The sequence below is a fragment of the Montipora foliosa genome, chromosome 7, assembly GCF_036669935.1.
Source record: "Montipora foliosa isolate CH-2021 chromosome 7, ASM3666993v2, whole genome shotgun sequence".
Lineage (NCBI taxonomy): Eukaryota > Metazoa > Cnidaria > Anthozoa > Scleractinia > Acroporidae > Montipora > Montipora foliosa.
The window spans coordinates 27,801,719-27,822,282 of record NC_090875.1 but is presented as its reverse complement, the minus strand read 5'-3'; the positions used below and the strand labels follow the sequence as shown (position 1 = coordinate 27,822,282).

Sequence of the window (20,564 nt, the reverse complement as noted above, 5' to 3'; positions counted from 1 at the left end):
ATATTAAAATTGTCAACCTCCCGCTAAAATGCTATTTCAAACATATCTTTACCATCCATGTTGCTTCAAAACGCCAACGTACGGTTTTAAATCATCACTCCCCGTATTCTCATTCCGGTGTAGGGTCAATCGAACGCACCCTTAAATAGCAACGAGTACCATCATCCCAGTCAACTATCTTGTAAGTTCGAATTCTCTCGGAATTCCTACACAACCACTTTGCGTTAATGTGAACCGAGCATTTTTGGCCTCTTGCGACGATATTGTTCTTGATTACTTGTTTCCGTAAGAACTAATGGCCACTAGTTCCTGAGTAAAAATAGACGTAAAACACTAAGCTGAATGAACCCGAAACCCCTAACCCTAACCCTAAATTTAATTGAACAGCTGATAGTTAATAGTTATAATAGTCGCTTTTATTTGTATGTCCTCTTTCGAAAACCTTATCTTCCGGTGTTATCCCATCCTTCACCATCGTAAACCCATGAAAACGCTTTAGTGATTTATGATTAATATTATAACAAAGCACCAAAAAATAATATTTGTAAAGTGCACTAGAGAAAAATTGTGCTGGCGTGACAGTCTGGATGAGTTTGTATTAGCAATTTCCCAGAGCCCTCGCCTTCGAAGCTCAGAGATTAGCCTCATTCAGTTCAAAAAACAAGAAACTTTGCTCTGTTGGGTGCTTCAAATCCGCTTGCTATGTATCTCCAAAATGCTATGTTGCGGTGTCCATGCGGAAACAGCTGACGCAGGGGGGGCCCCCCCCCAATTGGCTGCATTGAAAATGCAAAAGGGGTTCTTTTCGGGTCCTAATATCTAAGTGTCATTGTCTTTTGTCATCTTGCAAATATTAAGCTCTGTTTCCTAAATAAACTGGTCCTGCCGTTTTGGGTAAATATGATTTTTATAAGAAGGTTACGAAACGTTTGATTTTAGGTTGTTATGCTTTTCCTTCAAAGGACCGGAAAATAGGTCAACCTTGGAATTCGTTGGTTTCTTAAGCTGTAAACCTACGAAATTTCTTCAAGTGTAACGGAACACGCTTGAATGATTGAGGGGCTTTCAGCTTTTTAGCATTCAAGTGGGCCACAAACTTGGAGTGGCCACGAGACTTGTTTAATTGAGTCTGGGACCTTGTTCTACTTTTTTTATAATAAAGGGGAAAAATAATGGGGAAAAGTGATTCGCCTCGTTCATATTTCAGGCTTTTACGGTTTTAAGTTCAAGGTGCTAAACAGTCGACCAATTTTCTTGGAGCTGATAAGTTGTTCAACAAACTTTCGTTGGGTAGCAATTTTAAACGTCTTTTCAAAACTCTCTATTGTGATATATACGTTTCACGCTGTTAATTTCATTTATTACTATTTTTTTTGCTCATGACATCAGGTGGAGGCGCCTTAAGGTGGCAAGTTGGCAAACATCTTCATCTTTGACGGCCTCATTTCATCCCAAGGAAAGAGCGGAAGTGGTCATTCTGGGGGAGGTAGTGGGGGCAGTGTTCTCGTTGAGACAACTAATATTACTGGGCATGGTGAGATTAATGTAAATGGAGGAGGAAGTAGTAATCATGGCGGAGCGGGAGCTGGTGGCAGGATTGGTGTTCACGTTGATTTCCAGAAATAATTTTGGTGGTATGTTATTAATAGACCTTTTTCGCTTGTACATTTTGTTTTCCCAATACAAAATCATTTGATAATACTCAGGAGGATTGGTCCTTTGTTTTGCTCATTAAAAGAGCGCATGCGAGCATGAATATGTCTGCATGCACTCTTTTTAATGAACAAAAACAAAGGACCAAAACCTCATGAGTATTATCACATGATCTGTATTGGGAAAACAAAATGTACAAGCGAAAAAGGTCTATTGTTTCTACTATTTTCATAGACTATGGGCTGAATTCATATATGGCTGTCCCATCAATTATTCCTTTGTCCTTGTGCTGAGGGCCTCGATTATGATCGAATTATAATCGAATTAAATATGAAATGGGTTCACATCAACTAATTGCAGTCCCTGATTATAACTGGATTATAATTACTTCAAACAACCTCAAAGGGGTTTTGAAGTAATTACAATGCGTAATTGAACAGAATGGCGAGCACGTGGTGGTATGAGCAGACGAAACTTCTAATCGCTTTATGGAGCGAAGGTTTGGATTTGTCTTCTTCTATTCTCGGAAGCTATCCTTGGTTCTCTTCTCGCCTCAAGCACATGATGGTGATGATAATCGTGGCAGCCACGCGATACGGCGCCATTTTGTCTCACACTGCGAGGTTACCCTGCGTATTGTATTTGAATTTTCGCAGATGTGAACAGAACCATAATTGAATAAAATTGAATGGAGTATGATAGCCTGATATATACTTCAGTTGATCATAATCAACGTTGAGTGTATGCAAGTCGATTGTTGCTCATAATTCGTGTCTTGGAATACAGACAATTGACGTCACAAAGTGTCCTCTTAACTCTGCTCCTCCAGGATACTTAAATAGCTGCATTACCCTTGCATAAATATAAACTTTTACCGTATCAGTATTGCTACAAATAGGTAGCAAATGCTAGAGACTTAGGGCTATGTCACGTTATTGAAGGGTGTTTCGGGAAAATCTTTAGTTAATCACGAGTTAAAACCACTCGAAAATGGTAATGTGGAATTCCTGTACTGATAAAATTATCGTTACACCACAAACGGGATGATTCTGAGCAAAAACTACCTTTATCCAGGCGATTTCTCATAATGTGAGAGAATATTTAACACATATTAAATGAAAGGTGTTACAATTTAACCCACTGGAAACTCGGAAGGGTAACTCAGTGGGTTCAATTGTAACACCTTTCACTTAATATGTGATTTCTCATAAACTTGAAAAACGTCGGTCCAACTTTTTTCAAGATTACCGAATGTAATCCGTTTTCAATCTTGTCCATCTGTGTTCATCCTTGCTTCTCTTTTCTTTTGCAGTATTTTTTTTCATGTTGTTCAACAGTTTTAAGTGGTTATTGGGCATTCTGGGAGTCATGAAACTATATCATTTTGCGTGACATAGCCCCCTTTAACGGGACCCCTCATATTAGATGTCAAACTAGGAACTGGAAGTGCCCTAGTTACGAGTATTTTTGGCGAGTGGGATTTGTTGGCACCATCTTGAACAAACCACTCCAAGCGAGTGCTTTACTTAATTGAAGTTATACAATTAAGTTGTTTTTTCATCAATTTGTTCTCAGGTAAATTCCGTTCTGTTGGTGGTAGTGTTTCTGGTTACCCCAGACAGCGCAGGCGCGGCAGGAACTGTTTACAAGTACGAAAGTCGCCGCGGCCCACAGTACCGTGAACTCAAATATAACCCAGATGCTAACTTAACCTCCTTCAAGCCGGAGCATGCGAAGGTCAAGGTCGATAATGAAAACAAACACTGTAGCAACACCAACGGTTATTATGGAGAACCAAACAGTATTTTACGAGTTTGATGAGATGCAAGTTGAAGGTAAGATTTGCGAGAGCATTGATATAAATTCTTACTGAGAGTATCGGACTATATACGGGAAAGGAGGTCGGGAGTTAACCCTAGCTGTTCCAGTACTCAGGGTCTCAAAAGAAATGAGGAGAAGGTGCTGTCTTTGTTTCGTCATCTAACAAAGGAGTAAAAACTAAACGGCCCTTTCCAAACACTTTCAATTTTTTGTAACTTTGGTGGTTGTTATTAGGTATTCCACTCGTTATTGGCAAGTGGGGTCCGGGGAAATGATGTGGCTTATTAATACGTCGTTATAAAGCACCTTTGAATATACCACAAATTGTTAGGCTCGAAGAATGTGTTTTTTCCAGCAGATGTCACCACATTGGCACCAGCATTGTGTGCCAAATAGCGGTACCCCGGCGCTAAAGTGTTGCATTTAGGAAAGAATTTGTTTCCGTTTTTTTGGGGCATTCATCAGATGGCTTCTAGCAGAAGGAAGTCGTCGTCCGGTTGGAAATGTCTCTCGGGCGAGTGTTATTTGCGTTCCTTGAACCATCAAGTACTGAAACAGAGAAGAGAAAGACGAGGAGGCAAGAAAAAAGCCATTCTTTGAAATCCAGTGCTTTGGCGGTCCAAACAATTGAAGGGATAATTCTGTCAAACACGTAATATTAAAGGTCCCGATGGAATCAGATCGGAACGTCCTGTAATTATTGAGCTTTCTCGATCTACAACCGTGACGTTACCACGAACTCGTCCACTACGTGAAAACGATGAAAAGGTAGTCTTCTCTCGCTGAATCGAATGTTGTTATTCTAAGGTATCCAGTATCAGGAAGGTCTTGAACTACCTAGGGCAATATAACCTGAAACTATTGAGTCAAAAGAATGCAATTACAGAGTAAGGTAAAAGATCGACAACAGCTTTACAACTCTTCCCGAGATGCTAAGTATTCCAATACTAGTATGTGTTTTGTTCGTGTTTTTTTTTTTTTTATATGACTCAAACGCGAGGTTTGTGATCTTTTGACTACATTGGATTATTGACCAAGCGTTCGGTCAAAAATGGCTGGATATTGGCCAAGTTCTTTTCTTTCTTTCTTTTTTTTTTTTGCGTGTTTGGACCTCGACTTCGAGGTCCATAAACACGGAAAAAAGAACGAGGCCGATATCCCACCATCTTGACCGAACAAGCTTGGTCAATAAAGCATTTACTATAGTTACTTAAAACACCAAAAAATGATCTTTTATCTTGTGGGACCAAAAGAGAAATCCCGAGCGAGCAAGATAGCTCCGTCTTGGTACCCAATCACAGCGCAGGATTTGGTTCTTCTTTCCCGCTCACGGAGCTAGTGATTTAAAGGGAACTAAAATGTATGGTACTTGTTAGAAGATCTGTTACAAAAAAAATACATTACCTAATGAAGTAATTTTTCTCGTCTTTTAAAGATTGGCCTCAACACTTTCGGGTGCCGCCTTCTTGAATGTCGCGCAAGGCAAGTTGGGTACTGATGACGTTTCGTGGTTGCTTTACTGTCCGGTTTGGGAGGACTTTGAGTCAAAATCTGTTTCTTTGTGGAAAGCGAGCAAAAACCAGAAACGATACTAGCATAAGTCTCCTGGTTTTTCCAAAAGAAGATAGACGTGCGTCGATTCAAGCTATCTGATGGGCGATTTTTCAAAAAAAATTCCCCCTCAGCCGGCATAACAGGGCATCGATCAAAAGGAGATCGTAAGTGCCTAAATTGCAAGCAAACAATTGCTTTCTTCTTCTGCTTCGCCTTCATTTTCTCTTCTTTCTTCGTGTGATGAGTATTCTGGTTCCAAATGATCCCTGAAAGAAGAGTCTGTATCTTCCCCAGTAAATTGAATCTCCTGACGAAAACTTGCATTGCCCCCTAGGAGGGGGGGTTCAAATTCCCCTCAGGGCATAAAATGATGAAAAATGCCATTTAGGGGTTGTACTTCCTTGGTCCCTTCAAACTTCATTGATTAACTACATTTCGCCGAGGCTTGGACTGTGAATCCTGGATCCTCCATGAGGCAGAGATGCGTTGTTGGCTCGAGAGACCCTCTTAACTTGTATACAAATTGTCTTCTTCTCTCTCGTCAGCTTGTGAATCGTCATTTCTGTCGATTCAGTGTCATTAGTTGTGGAAAAACATTGGCCCGGGATGACCACCTAAAAATTCCCATTCGCTATCCAGATTGGTCATGTAGCCAGCATGGTTGCTCTGATGGTGTAGTGGTGATCAAACACAATCGGTAGTCAGGGGGACGTGGGTTCAAATCCCGCTCACGGCATAAAATGTTTTTCTCCAAAATTATATATCTGTTGTAAGACCTCTTATGGCATATGCAGATGATCACTTGTTAGGGAAGGTTCAACGCAGTACGAGGCTGGTAATAACAGTTAGTTCGGGAGCATTGAAGAAAACAAGTAGCTTTCATCTCCTCCAAGAGTTCATTTGGAAGGAAATGAAAACTAGACGAATTATCCATAAGTTAACATCTTATTATAAAATTGTACCGATGATAATTTGACTCCCTCTTATCTGAAGGACCTTCTTTCGATAAGAGTTTCTGGAAGAACCTGCTTTCCTTTACGTTCCGCCCACAATTTTACTTTTTTTGTTGCTCATACTGAACGTTTGAAACGGTCTTTTTCCCTTCTACCAAATCTTGGGATGCTATTGACCTGGAGATTCGTTTATGTCATGATACAATTGGCTCTTTTAGGCCAATATTAACTGATTATTCACTAGTTAGATATTGTTCCATAATTCCTACTAGATTACGACTTGACTCTTTTGCATTATATCATTACCTCTTTAAAATCGGAGTTACGTTCTCTCCTATTTTTAGCTGCGGTTTGATAAATTCACTATTTACAGAGCTTTTCTATATTGCTTCATGGAAGTCATTGGAGAAAAGAAAATTGCGACATCGAAACATGGAGAAGTTGGGCGTGGAATGCATGGAAAAAAATTAGTTTCTCCATCGTGAGTCCACAACATTTTGACCACTGTGATGACGAATATCGTTGTCGATAAGAGTACCGATAACGCTGAACCACTTTCTTTTTGGTTAATTCTCCATCTGCAAAAAAAGTGGAGCTGAAGTAGATATGTCTAGAAATACAAGAAATGAGATACACGCGGATTTCAATGAGCGTCGCAAAGCGTCCCCTTGCTGCTTTCAAGTCCCCAATTTTCACATGATTTCATTTTGTTTCTAAGAATGCAGGGAGATATTAATTAACGTCACGAAGTATCCCTCAAATGCAGCTTCTCAAGTTAGGATAAACTGCTGCATTTACCCTGACCTAAAAATTACGCTAACCTTTACCCTTACCTTATTGTTTGAAATAGGAACTAAATGCTTAGACTTAAAGGGACACTTCTCAATGTTGTATGTTGGGTGTACATCTAATTACTGGCATAAGTGAGTAGGAGAGCACCATTTTTCGTCGTCATTCACACTACTCATGGCGCCTGCCAATCAGTTGCAGTGTTCCGGTTATCAATTGAGCTTATAGCCTGAGAGAGGGTCACTTTGTGAGCCTTCATGATGAACCCGTTGAGGATAGCCTGCACACAGGCTCTCCGTCCGTGTATTCCTGGGGAATACAGCTGGGGAATCGCTCGTTCCAACATGGCCGCCGTTTCTTTGTTTAGGGGCTCCAACATGGCGACCGTGACATCATGTGAAAACCGAGAATTAACAATTACCACCAGGTGGCTCTTCGTCTAATAATTAACAAGTACGGGTCAATAGCCCATGAGGCGAAGCCGAAACAGGCTTAGTTTCGGGGAAAAAAAAATATTGGTACTATGTCGTTGGGGAGTGAAAAAGGGAAACCAAAAACAAACAAAGCGAAATACGAAAATGTGATGTTATCAAACGAGTTGATTAGAGAGGACTTTGTGAGCTGGCGTTTCGAGCGTTAGTCCTTCGTCAGGGCGAATCAGCTGACAAAGGGCGCATGATGATGGAGGGCAAACGATCTGACCGTCGAAGGGCGAACCCTCGAAACGTCACTGACCTCACAGGTCTTTCTAAAGGAGATGTAGTCGTTTGATTAAGGTAAACCAATGTGTTTTTGAAAGTGTATTTTGGCCGTTGTGCTATTCTCGGATATTTTCCCACTTCTCCTAGGTTTATTTTTGTTTTAAAGTAGACGACTTAATCCTTTCAAACCAGACAACAGCGCAGAAGATATATAATCTGTCCACCATTTGGATACTATATAAGTGTTTAATATTCTTACTGCACCTATCTTCATGCGAGATTGATTTTGAATATCTTGAGCTGGTCTTCTACTGACAGGACAAAACTCCTTAGTTACAATCGTAACTGAAAAGTTGGGGGAAATACTCCACTAGATCTCGATAACTACAAACTGTTTTTTGGATTCTTTTTAAACTATGTTTTTCCTTTTGCACACAAGGAACGTTGAAAGTTGGGTGTGAGGGTCGGGCACCGGAGGACGATTATATCATGTCAGGCACTCACCGTCTACGATTAAAGAAGAACATTTTAAACGTTGCTGGCACCCAGAGCTTGTAAAACCCATCCTTACTTTCCAAAGTAGTGGTTCTAAGCAGAACCACATATACACCTTATTCCAAAATGGCCGCCACTTTAGTGTTCTTTTCATTGATTGCAAATTGGCCCTTTTGGCCTCGTTCAAGGTTGAATATTCTTTCAAATTTTACGTTTGAAAGCGAGGCCTAAAAAGGCCAATTTGCAATGAAACAAAAGAGTACTAAAATGGCGACCATTTTGGAATAAGGTGAATTCATCAAGTGGATTTTTCAAAGACTACTTCTTTCCCTTTCGGTGTAACAGCAGACAAGCATATATTTTGAGTACTCAGTTTATTAATTTCCTGAGAGCCTGAAAATCTTTCGGAATATTTCGCTGTAACAGAAGACGAACGCATATGTTTTGACAACGTTTTATCATTATCTTGAGAGCCGGAAAATCTTCCAGAATACTGTGCCATTTTAGAGCCTCATTATGTATTGTTAGTCTTACTTATATTAGGCATTTGTTTCTATTAAGGACGGTGCCTACTAATTCAAAGGTATTCAGTTTGCCCCGGTTTATGATTATACAGGAAATGTAGATCTTAACAAGTGTTATTGAAATCCAAAAAGAAAATTGGGGGTAACCACGCATTTTTCAAAGATAATTGATGAATAATATTTGTAAAACGCTTTTAAGATACAAAGCAATGTATGGCGTTCTTTCTCAAATTGAAGCTTAATTATCTCTGAAAAATGCATGGCTACCCTCAATTTTCTTTTTGGATACCAAGAGTACTTACTAAGGTCTACTTTCTCCGGATCGTTTTAAACCTCGCAAAAATATCACTGTATTGGTAAGCATCACCGATAGGAAACCCGAATATTTCGAGATGCGCAGAACGTTTGCGCAATAACAATAGTAGGCACCGTCCTTAACTCACTTTATTGGATATTTGTGTTTTAGTTTTGTAGGACACCGAAGATTCATAAGATCAACATTCAGAAATCCATTTCGCGATATCTTCATATGGTGGTTCCAACGTGCAATAAACAGGATCTTCCATTCCATGCTGAGATATTTCTGTCCTCCTATAAATAACTTCCTCTATAACTCGATATACCGGATCCGTTTCATCAGTGTCACCAATACAACCACCGTTGGTGGCGCAGTTACCATCGTTGTGAAAGCCTGCAGTCATACCACTATTGTGGCCATCGTTGGTACCATCGCTGGTAAAGCAAGTTGCAGGTATCTCTTCAACGATATTGTATACATGCTGCTCACGACTGATGGGTCGATGATTTTGGAGCCTTGATGCAATAGGTGCGTTTCCTAATGTCATGCCAGAGCCCCTGGAGAAGTGTCCTATGGGAACGTCAATTGGTTCGTAAAGGTGCATTGCGTCAAGATCCATGTCTATGGGGTTGGACACGTGGTGAATGGATGATTTTCTGATTTGTCGAGGAACTCGGTAAGTGGACGCATACGTTGCTGAAAAAAGGTCGATGTAATATTAACTGCAGATGCAAAAGGACATGTCCTTTAGGGCAGGGAAGTGTCTTTTGCATGAAGAACATTCCCTGAGAATCACTGCAGTATCCCACTTTTGTAGTAGTAGTAGTAGCAGTAAAACATTTTTAGCTACTCCCCACTGGGCTCTTCAGGATTTATTTACAGTGCAGTTTGGGGGTGTTTTAGCTATCTGCTGATTTTTCATCCGTTTATATTTAACTTGGGATGCACCTGTTCAGAATAAGGCTTCACTATAACTCCAGAGACTCTTTCCCACTCTTTTCAAATTACGAAGTTTACCAGCAAAGCTTTTGAGACAGGGCCTAGTGTTTATAGTCCTTATCCAAGAAGACTTGTCTAGGCCGTAGCCAGTATGAGGCAAACCGAGGCACTTGCCTCAGTCATTTTTAGGGATTTCTTTTTTAAATAAAGCGTGATTCTAGTGTTGTCTTTAAAATGTAATCCTCATAAACACCTAAAATATCTAGGAAGAGAATTTAATTATGGACATTGCCTGAGTCATAATTTTTTTCTGGCTACGGCCCTGCTTGTATGCCTAATTTTTTGCAGTTTTAATTGTAAACGAATCACATATTTCTGAGTTGTTGTTGTTGTTGTTGTTTTTTTGTCACTCCGAGGTTTAAAACCACGGCCTTCCACACGATAGTCGTATGTTATTCGTTTCAATTCCGCCTTTCTCCCTCGTTTTTTTTTGCCAAGTTTCATTTTGCCTTATGTTCTCAGCTAATTATAGTTGGCCAATGTTATTTCGCCGTGTTTCACCATGAAGGTCCACAATCGATTAACAATTTTGTGTCACCCGTAAGCTTAAAGGGGCAGTTGCACGGTTTTGCGCATGTCCAAGCTTTGGTGCTATCAGTAGTAAATTTTGCGGATCTTACTCAACCAGATAATGTTTATTCTATGGCATTGTTTCCGTTTCCTGTATCAGTGCTTTCGATTGTTTCAATAACATTGTAATTAAATAGGCTGTTGTGATAGTTTGCCCATGTGCAGAGACGTGAAAGCCTCCCTTTAAATTGCCAACATTCATTGGTTGCACGCCATAAATACTTACCCGCTTCCCTGAAGCTAAGAGTAAAGTAACCACTGTATTCATCCAGCGTTGGGATGGCTAGGTTTGACAACGTATTGGCTGGTGTTGCTCCCTAGGATACAAGTAGTTTTACTAAATGGCCTTCAACATAGTTTATTATGTCGACGGTGATGACGATAACGTTGTTATCAATAGTGGTGATGGTAGTGATGAAGATGATGATGATGATGCAGATGATGATCATCATCATCCAATGAACATGTAAGTGCCAATGATGACAGTGGGTTGTAGTGATGAAAGTGATAACGATGATCATCATCCCATGAACATGTCAGTGCCAATGATGGCAGTGGGTGGGAGGGATGGTGGTGATTAATAGTCATCATCCCATGAACATGTCAGTGCCAATAATGACAGTGGGTGGTAGTAATGATGGTGATGATGATGTTGATGACGACGATTACGCCTGTCCCAATAGGCCACCTTCGAAAATATCATAATACTCAATGCTTTTGCGTGCAAAATTTGGACGGACGAACAAAGAGTATTATGGTATTTTCGAAAGTGGCCTGTTGTCGTGTGCAGTTTATTTTCTTTTTTTTCGATTTTTGAGCGCTATTTTGCATTTCCAACACATTTGAGCACTTTTCGCATTTCATGCAACATTTAAGCTTGTGCTGGTTTAGAGCAGACTTTGGCTCTAAGAACAGTTTTCAGCAAATCTGGATTCTCATGGTTGTGAAATTGAATAATTAAACACACAAAAAACTGCACGTTTGGAATAAGCCTGAATCAGTGTTGCGTTTGGTATTAAGCAATTAGGAGTTCCATGTCAGTCCTCAAAACGTATTGTTGCTAATTTATGTTTTTGTTCGAGAAACACACGTTTTTTTTTTCTTTAATCCGACATTTCTAAACAAAGGGAGAGCAATTCTTTGGTAAAAAGTAGGGAATGTTTCAAAATTTTTTACCAATTCTTGAGCACTATTTCTAAATTTCGAGCACTCTTTTGCCACTTTTAAAGACCGTTTTTGCCATTTGTCCAATCAGGCCTAACAATGAAAAGTTATGGCAATGATAGCAGATCACTCAGTTCACACTTGTCATTGGGTAACCGCAGAAACCCATAAGGGTTGAAACGTGTAACGGTCCCTTGTTTGCTAGGAAACAAGCTTCTGAATATTCAATTTGTAAAGTGCCATATTTGGAACAACAAGAGCGAGGGGTTTCCAAATATGGTACTTAGCACTGAAACATTCAACCAATCAGTTCGCACTGAATATTGGGAAGCTGTGAACGCGCGTCACACGTTTCAACCCTTATGGGGTTTCTGGTAACCGGCATAGACGTTCACTTCTAAAGCAAAAGGGTAATTAAGGTTTAACGAAACGAAATTAAGTCGTTACTCAATAAAAAGTATAATTTTAGTTGCATTTAATTTGATACTTGCATGGTCTGATTGAGTGGAGTTTTATACAAATCACAACAGAACTGACCTGTGAATCCCCACTGCTGTCGCTGTCCTGCCTAAGAAAATCAGTCAACAAATACAGACATATCACTGACTTGTTGCTCATCGGTTTGACATTTTAATAGTGCAATTCGCTTTTCTTTCATCTTCCCAACTCGCTTTGCTTTCGATTAACGCGCTCTATGAGTTTAAGTCATCTTATCGTATTTAAACCGGTTTTACTGGTTGTGAAAACGACTCCGATTTTGTCATCGTTAGCGAAATCCGAATTACACCACGGCCTTGGATTAAATACTATTTCATCGTGAATGGTATGGCGTGTCTTTCAGGGACTTTTCCTTCAAGTATACCAAACTTAATACATAGTTAAGTAACATTTTCCTTCCATGAGGGCGGCATTCGTTTCTTGTCCTTGAAACGAGACCTTTTTATATTGACAAAAAGACAAGAAGGCAACCGCAATTGCAGGCCAAATTGGTGGCACCGCCTAATTAATCGGCTGTCGAGACTGGCTTTCTAGGTCAGTCCCCGAAAGAGAATGACATTTTTTGTACATTTTAACTTTCGATTACTGACCTCGCAAAAGTGCGTCGAATAATGATTACGCCAACAAAGAAGAAAGTCAGTAGAACAGCAGATACTGTGACAGATGCGATAAATGCCAGTGATGAATTCATGTTTGTTTTGTTACTTCTTTGCTTTTGGTCGCGCGGGGCTTCCTGAGAACTTCTCTCCTAGAAAAATGAAGTGAATTAGCTTTAGTTTATTAAGGTCAATCTGTAATTATTAAACTCCATAGTTTCCCGGCGAAGGCTTTAGTAGTTCCTGTTGGCCGAAATATGTGAGTGTATATTACAGTTTAAGGTGGTGCCTAACAAGATGTTCACAAAGTAGCGTTACGGGAACTGCTTAAAAGTAAAGAAACAACACTTTATGTACATGGATTTTGTATGGAGGGATCAAAAGAGAATGAAATGAGGTGATCTTAAAAAAATATCGAAAGACTGGTTTTTAAATTGTTGTATATTAAGTTGGCCGGAAAACACAGAAATGACTATGGACTGGAACAAAACGAATTTTCACTCAGACCATGGTTTTTTACTCATCAGTTTACTCCAAAACTGCTAGGCGCTTAAAGGAATAAATTCTTTTCTCCATTCAGTGCTTTTTCCTTCTCGACACTGTGGATTGACAAATAAGAAAGTGACATTGAGCTCGTTATTTTAAAGCCCTGGCTTTACTCTGTATACACTCTTTTTTTTTATAAGAACGTTCAGGCTGCGATTTAGACCAAAATTTTAAGAACATACCCTAGCTCAGATAGAGTCAGTTAAAAACGTTTATTTGCCAATTTGATGTTGTTATTTGTTTGTTTTGTTTTTCGTTTTAAGGTAAATAAAGGTAAACGAAATGTAAAACTGTAGTCTAACAGGACCATTAACTCAAATGCTTATAAAGAGACGTTTTGTGACATTAATAATGTGGTTTTCGTATTGCATGGTACACTGGAGAACAACTCAGTTTGTAGTCGAACTAAGGGCGCTTTCCTTTTGTCGGAAATGGCCGGCCACCCGAAAGTTTACGAAGAAAATGCGACAATTTGATGGAACACTTGCACGATAATCCCTTGCATTTTTCTGGATGAGTGTATAGCATCCTGCAAGTGTGTTAATTTGAAGGCGTTGTAGAGTTAGCCCTTGCAAATGCCCGGTCTGGCCGGTCGGTTCTGTCAAATGGAAAGCGCTCTTAGTATACCACACAACTTAAAGGAGAACATGTTAAAAACGTTTAACCTTCTTATAAAAGAACTGCAATTATTAAGCAAGCGTACTACTGTACTTGTAAATGATGCACCAACTACTACTCACAGCTGAAGTGGCTGCTACTTTTGTACTAAAAGCAAGCTCTGTATTAGTAGCAAGCAATGAACTTAGTTCATTGGTCGTTGGTATCGGTCCAATGGTTGAGTTCGGCGAGTACGGTTCCTTGGGTGGACTTGAAATTGTCACTGACTGTGTGGTTATTGTTGTTGAAGACGTATTCAAATCTGTGTCGGCAACGAGACCTGGAAAAAAAAAATGAAGTCACTGGTAATTAGCCAGAACGGTTAGCTACAGACGTAGTCTCCCCCGCATCCGTTCTTAGTGTCGTCACGCCTCCGTTTATGGAGAGGAGCTTTAATTTCGTGATTGCCTGTTACAGCAATGGATAGAAATAGACCACGTTCAATATATCAATATTCAGACATGGCTACGAGGCTTCATGGTTAAATTTAAATATTGTTTTGTTACGAACTCTCTGACAAAGAAAATAGAACTGAGCCGTGAAATTTGACCATAGAGCCTCGTAGCCATGCCTTAATATTGATATATCGAACTCAGCCTGTTACTTGTTGTCTACAAGCAGATAAGACCCTTTTAAGAGACTGTGGGCTTTAATAGGGTATCCGTGATCTTCCGCGGTAGATCCTTCCCTCTCTCACTGACAAAGTCATCAATGCCGGGCAATGGGAATTCATGCTAAAACTTCAACGGTCAACTTTGAAAAAGAGATTTAGGGAGGGGACGTGTATAGAATGATCGGTTCCCAGCAGATAGACTATTTTCTACTTGCAATGTCTTGATACTACTTTCAACTGGGTGTACTCATGAATACATTAGGTTTTTTGTCTTTTTAATCTGGTTAATTCTTTCAAGAGAGAAACAGTGTCGTTGTTGACCACTGAAATGTCGACTATGACTTACACACTTACATTCAATTGTGCCTTCTAACTTGAATAGGATACAATGGCTGGCAATAGCTGTTGCGGTTCCCTTCTCGCAAGCAATACCCAAGTTAATAATCCGTCCTTGCAATAATTCGAAAGCCAAGGTATCCGTGACTACCTGTGAAAATTGTTTAAAGTCACTTGTTCAACTAAGCTACAAATTAATTCATGATTCAATCCCCATTTATTATCACTTAAAGTGTACATAAACGCAAATAATTTTGGTTCCTAATATAAATCTCCCCATCCAAAGCAAACATATTTCACTATTGTTACCAATAATTTCGCTTTTCTATTCCGTGCAAGCTACATGAACTTGACCCACTACCGTGATGTGAGAGGCATGGGTCGGTTCTCGATTTTACGTCACAAACTGCTTTACATTCCTATTTTCAAAGCATGTTGCATTGCAAAGCAGTTTGTGACGTAAAATCGAGAACAGACATTTGCTTCTTACATCACAGTCGTGGGTCCAAATTACTGCTGTTTTGATAACTTTGCGCGTGTTGCCCGGCAGATGAAAAGCGAAATTTTGAGGTAGGAATGGTAACACATGTTTGCTTTTGGTAGGGAGATTAATATTGTAGACGAGAAATATTTGGGTTTAGGTGCACATTAGGGCCGTTTATACGAGAGAAAATAAGCGTCGGCTAACTCTGGCCGCAGCTTACGTAAGCCGCGAAAGGAACTATTTATGCGAGTATAAACTCCCCGGCCAGGATAAGCCGCGGGTTGAGAAAGCCGTGAACGTAGATTTTGTACAATTTATACGGGGTGTTCGCGGCTTACGTAAGCCGCGGCCAGAGTTAGCCGCGGCTTATTTTCTCTCTTATAAACGGCCCTATTAAGTCACGTCGTAGATAGTTCAGTCACGGTATGTTTGTCATGACACCAAATTGGCAGCATTTCTTTAAAGCCTGGGAGTTCATGATCAACTAGCGTAGTGCCTAAGTTCGGTTGTCTTTCAGCTGAGCCATCTGAATCAATAGGCTTACGGCTTTTGTAAGACACTCCTTTCAAGATATGCTCTAATTAACCAAGTTCGACAGCTGCACTGTAAGCTAAGGCCTGCCTTCTTTTCTTTTAATTTTTTTTCTGTGTGTATTCACGCTTGTAACAGTATGGGAGAAAAACTAGGTTAATAAGATATTTATTGCGTCTCTAGGCTAGTATTAGGGAGTTTAAGATCTATGACGCGACGGCAACGAAAACGTCACAAATTTTGCATATTTAATGAGCAAAAACAATAGCTTTGCACGCTGTGCACGTGCATTTTTCATTTTTGTACATTTCTTTCACGTTTTCGGCAAATCTACGACGTGAAATGACGAATTCTCAAGTTTTACGGAGAACGTGAACAAAAGGCAGCGAATTTGAATTTTTTGTCGTAGATTCAATACCGTACCTCCCTAATTCAGTTCCTGGAGAGTTACACTAGTTTTTAGAAGTTAGACAAGCCGACATAACGACGAAAAAGATTAATAAACCTGAACTTGCAATTTTAAATGACGTTTTCGTTACCGTCGCGTCGCAGATCTTAAAGTCCCTATTACGAAACTTAAGCAACGGCGACGGCAACGAGAACGTCACAAATTTGCATATTTAGTGAGCAAAAACAATAGCTTTGCACGCCCTGCACGTGCGTTTTTCACTTTTGTCCGTTTCTGTGCCGTCGTCAGCAAAACAACAGCGTGAAATAGCCAAATTTGAGGGTTTCTGAAGAACGTCAGCACTTGAGGATAAATTTTCATTTTCTCCCCTAACTAAATTAAACGCCGTTCCGACCAGTTTCATTCTTGAGGAACTACCACACCATTGTCATATTAAAAAGGTTGAACTAAACATGAATTGATAGCAATAACGCGAATTTATATTTTGAGACGACGTTCTCGTTGCCGTCGCCGTCGTGGTTGCTTAAGTAGGGAGCTTACGAAACGAGGACAGCGATGGCAACGAGGACTTCATTTTAAAATACGAGCTCGCGTTATTCATATCACTACGAAACTATTTCATGTCGTTTCGCGTTAAAAATGTGTAGTAACTGTCGCGGAATTAAACTGGTACGAGTGGGTTGGAAGCGTAGAGAGAGAACTGAAAATTCATTGTCATGTGCTAACGTCCTCCACAGAACCTTGAATTTGATCATTTCACGTCGTCATTTAGGAGCTGACGGCAAAGAAATGTACCTGAATGTAAAACGCACGTGCAGAGCGTGCAGAGCCATTGTTTTTGCTCACTAAACCTATTGTTTTGTAGCGTCGTCGTTGCCGTCGGTGTCGTCGTTTCGTAAGCTCCGTAGTTCCCTACAATAGAATCCGGCCCGCTAAATTGGCCAATCACAGACCCCGTCCTATTTAAGATGTCATTTAACAGAGAACTGAACACACACACTATCAGGAAACGTTTTGTTGGGGTGAAGAAAGCAGTTTCGCACCTTTAAAGTGTAATGGTTGCTTCCCTTTTCCAGCTTAAACAGGTTTTTCATTTCAGTCAGATATTCCTGCGACAAAAGTCGTGAATCGTTACATCCAAAGTACCAAGAGTAGTTTGTCTCCACCTCGCAGCTACTGAATTCACTTGTTATAGAAACTGGTTTCTCATCGCCAACGTTCAGTACCCTTAGACTGGAGTTCAAATACTCGTCGACGAAAAATGTCCTCATGTCGGTTGAACAACCTTAAAAGAAACAAACGAACAATCCAATTTACCGCAGTGATATTTTTTTCTATCCCAATCAGTGATTTTCTAGTCATTGATGTAGGTGAGAAAGAAGAATTGTAAATTGGTAATTTTTAAGACAATTTCGTGGAGAGGTTTCCTGTACCTCTTGTCTGGTCGAAGTCTTGAAATCTGGATATCTTTTTTACAGAAGTCCATTGGTCTTTTTTTATGCACTGCCTTTCCAGTCATCCATGGTTATTGATATTGTTACTGCTATTATTTGTCAACTTGGTGACTTAGAGCGAGTTTCAATCGAGTGTCGCAAAACCGAAACCAAGGTAATTACTTTGGCCAATCAAAAAGGACGGAGACAATCCGGTAAACCAATCAAAACCCGAAGTAATGACAAAGCGCGGGAAAATGTGCACGCGCGAGCCACGATTGGTTTTGGTTTCACTTTTGATTGGTTGAAAAAGTGGCGCGAGAACTGCGAACCAATCACTGAGTGAAGTAATCATAAACCAAAGTAATTCGCTAATTACTTTCGACGCTCAATTGAAAACCGCTCTATTATCAACCGGTTAGTCTAAAACCACGCATTGAGGACCATCATTTCTTTTCACATGACCTTGTATAACGACCGCCATGTTTTTATCCCAGAACGCAAAGAAACCACGTTAGGCCATTCGAGCATTAGCATACAAGAAAAAACAAGCTGAGACTAGTATGCTTTACATGAATAATTCTTATGAGAGATGTTTTATCGGTTTTTGAAGCCCATTCACGCGATCGGTGACATGATAAAATGTTTTGCTCAAAAATTATTAATGAGTTTTGTATTGGGTTTGGAACACTGACTTAGGGTGCGTTCGATTGACCGTATTCCGGAATAGGAATGCATGGAATATAAGTTAGAAATCGTTCATTTTAATGGAGATTCATATTAAAATTGTCAAACTCCCGCTAAAATGCTATTTCAAACATATCTTTACCATCCATGTTGCTTCAAAACGCCAGACGTACGGTTTCAAATCATCACTCCCCGTATTCTCATTCCGGTGTAGGGTCAATCGAACGCACCCTTAAATAGCAACGAGTACCATCATCCCAGTCAACTATCTTGTAAGTTCGAATTCTCTCGGAATTCCTACACAACCACTTTGCGTTAATGTGAACCGAGCATTTTTGGCCTCTTGCGACGATATTGTTCTTGATTACTTGTTTCCGTAAGAACTAATGGCCACTAGTTCCTGAGTAAAAATATACGTAAAACCCTAAGCTGATGAACCCGAAACCCTAACCCTAACCCTAAATTTAATTGAACAGCTGATAGTTAATAGTTATAATAGTCGCTTTTACTTTTTTGTCCCTTTCGAAAACCTTATTTCCGGTGTTATCCATCCTTCACCATCGTAACCCATGAAAACGCTTTAGTGATTTATGTTAATATTCTAACAAAGCACCAAAAAATAATATTTGTAAAGTGCACTAGAGAAAATTGTGCTGGCGTGACAGTCTGGATGAGTTTGTATTAAGCAATTCCCAGAGCCCTCGCCTTCGAAGCTCAGATTAGCCTCATTCAGTTCACAAACTTTGCTCTGTTGGGTGCTTCAATCGCTTGCTATGTATCTCCAAAATGCTATGTTGCGGTGTCCATGCGGAAAGCTGACGCGGCATTGGTGCATTGAAAATGCAAAATGGGTCTTTTCGGTCTAATATCTAAGTGCATGTCTTTTGTCATCTTGCAAATATTAGCTCTGTTTCCTAAATAAACTGTCTGCCGTTTTGGTTAAATATGATTTTATAAAAAGGCTAAGAAACGAACCATGCGTTCTCGTGAATTGTTTGATTAGGTTGTCATGCTTTCCTTCAAAGGATGGAAAATAGGTCAACTTGGAATTTCGTGCTTTCTTAAGCTGTAACCTACGAATTTTTTTCAAGTGAACGGCACACGCTTGAATGATTAGGGGCTTTCAGCTTTTTAGCATTCAAGTGGGCCACATACCTTGGAGTGCCACGAGACTTGGTTTAATTGAGTCTGACCTTGTTCTGCTTTTTTATTCAATTCACAATTATCATAGTGACTGAATACTTCTCTCTTTCTGCATCTCTACTTGAAATGCTTTAGCCCTGAATTTAGTTTTTATTGATGAATACTGATTTTTTAGTCATGCTCATTATGCAATTTTGATCATGGAGCAAGAAATATTCTTTTAGCGGTAGTGTTTCTTGTAACCAATCTAAATTAGTTTCATCTTCTGCTCTATCCACGCGATGCTTGTTTAAATCGTTGAGAAATCGTTTTAAGAAATAAACTTGACTCATTTGATTAAAGGGTGAAATAGTAAAGTCAACAAGTTCAACTTTTTACATTATGGTATTCCTGACATTAGACCAAGCAGATGCATGAAACTTAGCTATAATAATAATGTCTACCCTGTAAAAGTGATGGAGAATTTACAGTTTCCATAACTCAATGTAGTGAAATCCATTTTGCGAACTCTGCGATGCTATAGCTGTGGTAACATGTCAACTCAGACAAGAACTTTGTTTTGGAAGAAACAATCTCGGTTTTCCGTTTGTTTCTGTTGGTCATAGATATTATTTACAAGTTATATTTTCGTTTACCTTTTTCAACAGGCTTGCTATATTGAACGGACTGCATTTTTGCTCGCATGTCATTATTTTCTTGGTCCATGCAGTGCCATTGACTTTCAGTGAAGGCGAATGTTGTCTTAGTTGAAGGGCATTGACAGATGCAGCGGGTTGGACCAACGTTTAAGCCATTGAAAGATGTACAAGTTCTGTTCGGATCTTGAGGACAAAGAATGCGAGGGATCGTAAAGTGGTCCACGCCATTTGTCCATCCGTCATCTCCTTGTGGCCTTTTTCTTGAAATATTGAAATGTTCTTGTGTGTACTTTATGTGAAAAAAGATTGTAAGTGCCCAAACGAAGGCATCTTCAGTCTTCATGATAAAAACGGGCCGAAAATGTCGTGGAAAGATTTTCGCAATTCGCACAGCCTGAGTGTGTGTTGTTCTTGACAGTATATGAAAGTTCACACTCGAGAAAACGTCATCATGTTTAAGAGTAAAGATGAA

At 39.8% G+C, this 20,564-nt stretch overlaps 1 protein-coding gene across 1 annotated transcript; it reads right to left on the bottom strand.

The window, feature by feature from the left end:
- Positions 1-8,939: 8,939 nt before the first annotated feature.
- On the bottom strand, positions 8,940-20,560 carry LOC138011661 (uncharacterized). Its single transcript, XM_068858780.1, has 8 exons — positions 20,090-20,560; positions 17,235-17,476; positions 14,786-14,918; positions 13,902-14,098; positions 12,610-12,767; positions 12,059-12,089; positions 10,584-10,674; positions 8,940-9,484 (listed from the first exon to the last, which is right to left on the bottom strand). The coding sequence occupies exons 1-8, from the start codon at positions 20,433-20,435 to the stop codon at positions 8,985-8,987; spliced, it is 1,698 nt and encodes a 565-aa protein (XP_068714881.1). The 5' UTR covers positions 20,436-20,560; the 3' UTR covers positions 8,940-8,984.
- Between the last annotated feature and the right edge of the window lie 4 nt (positions 20,561-20,564).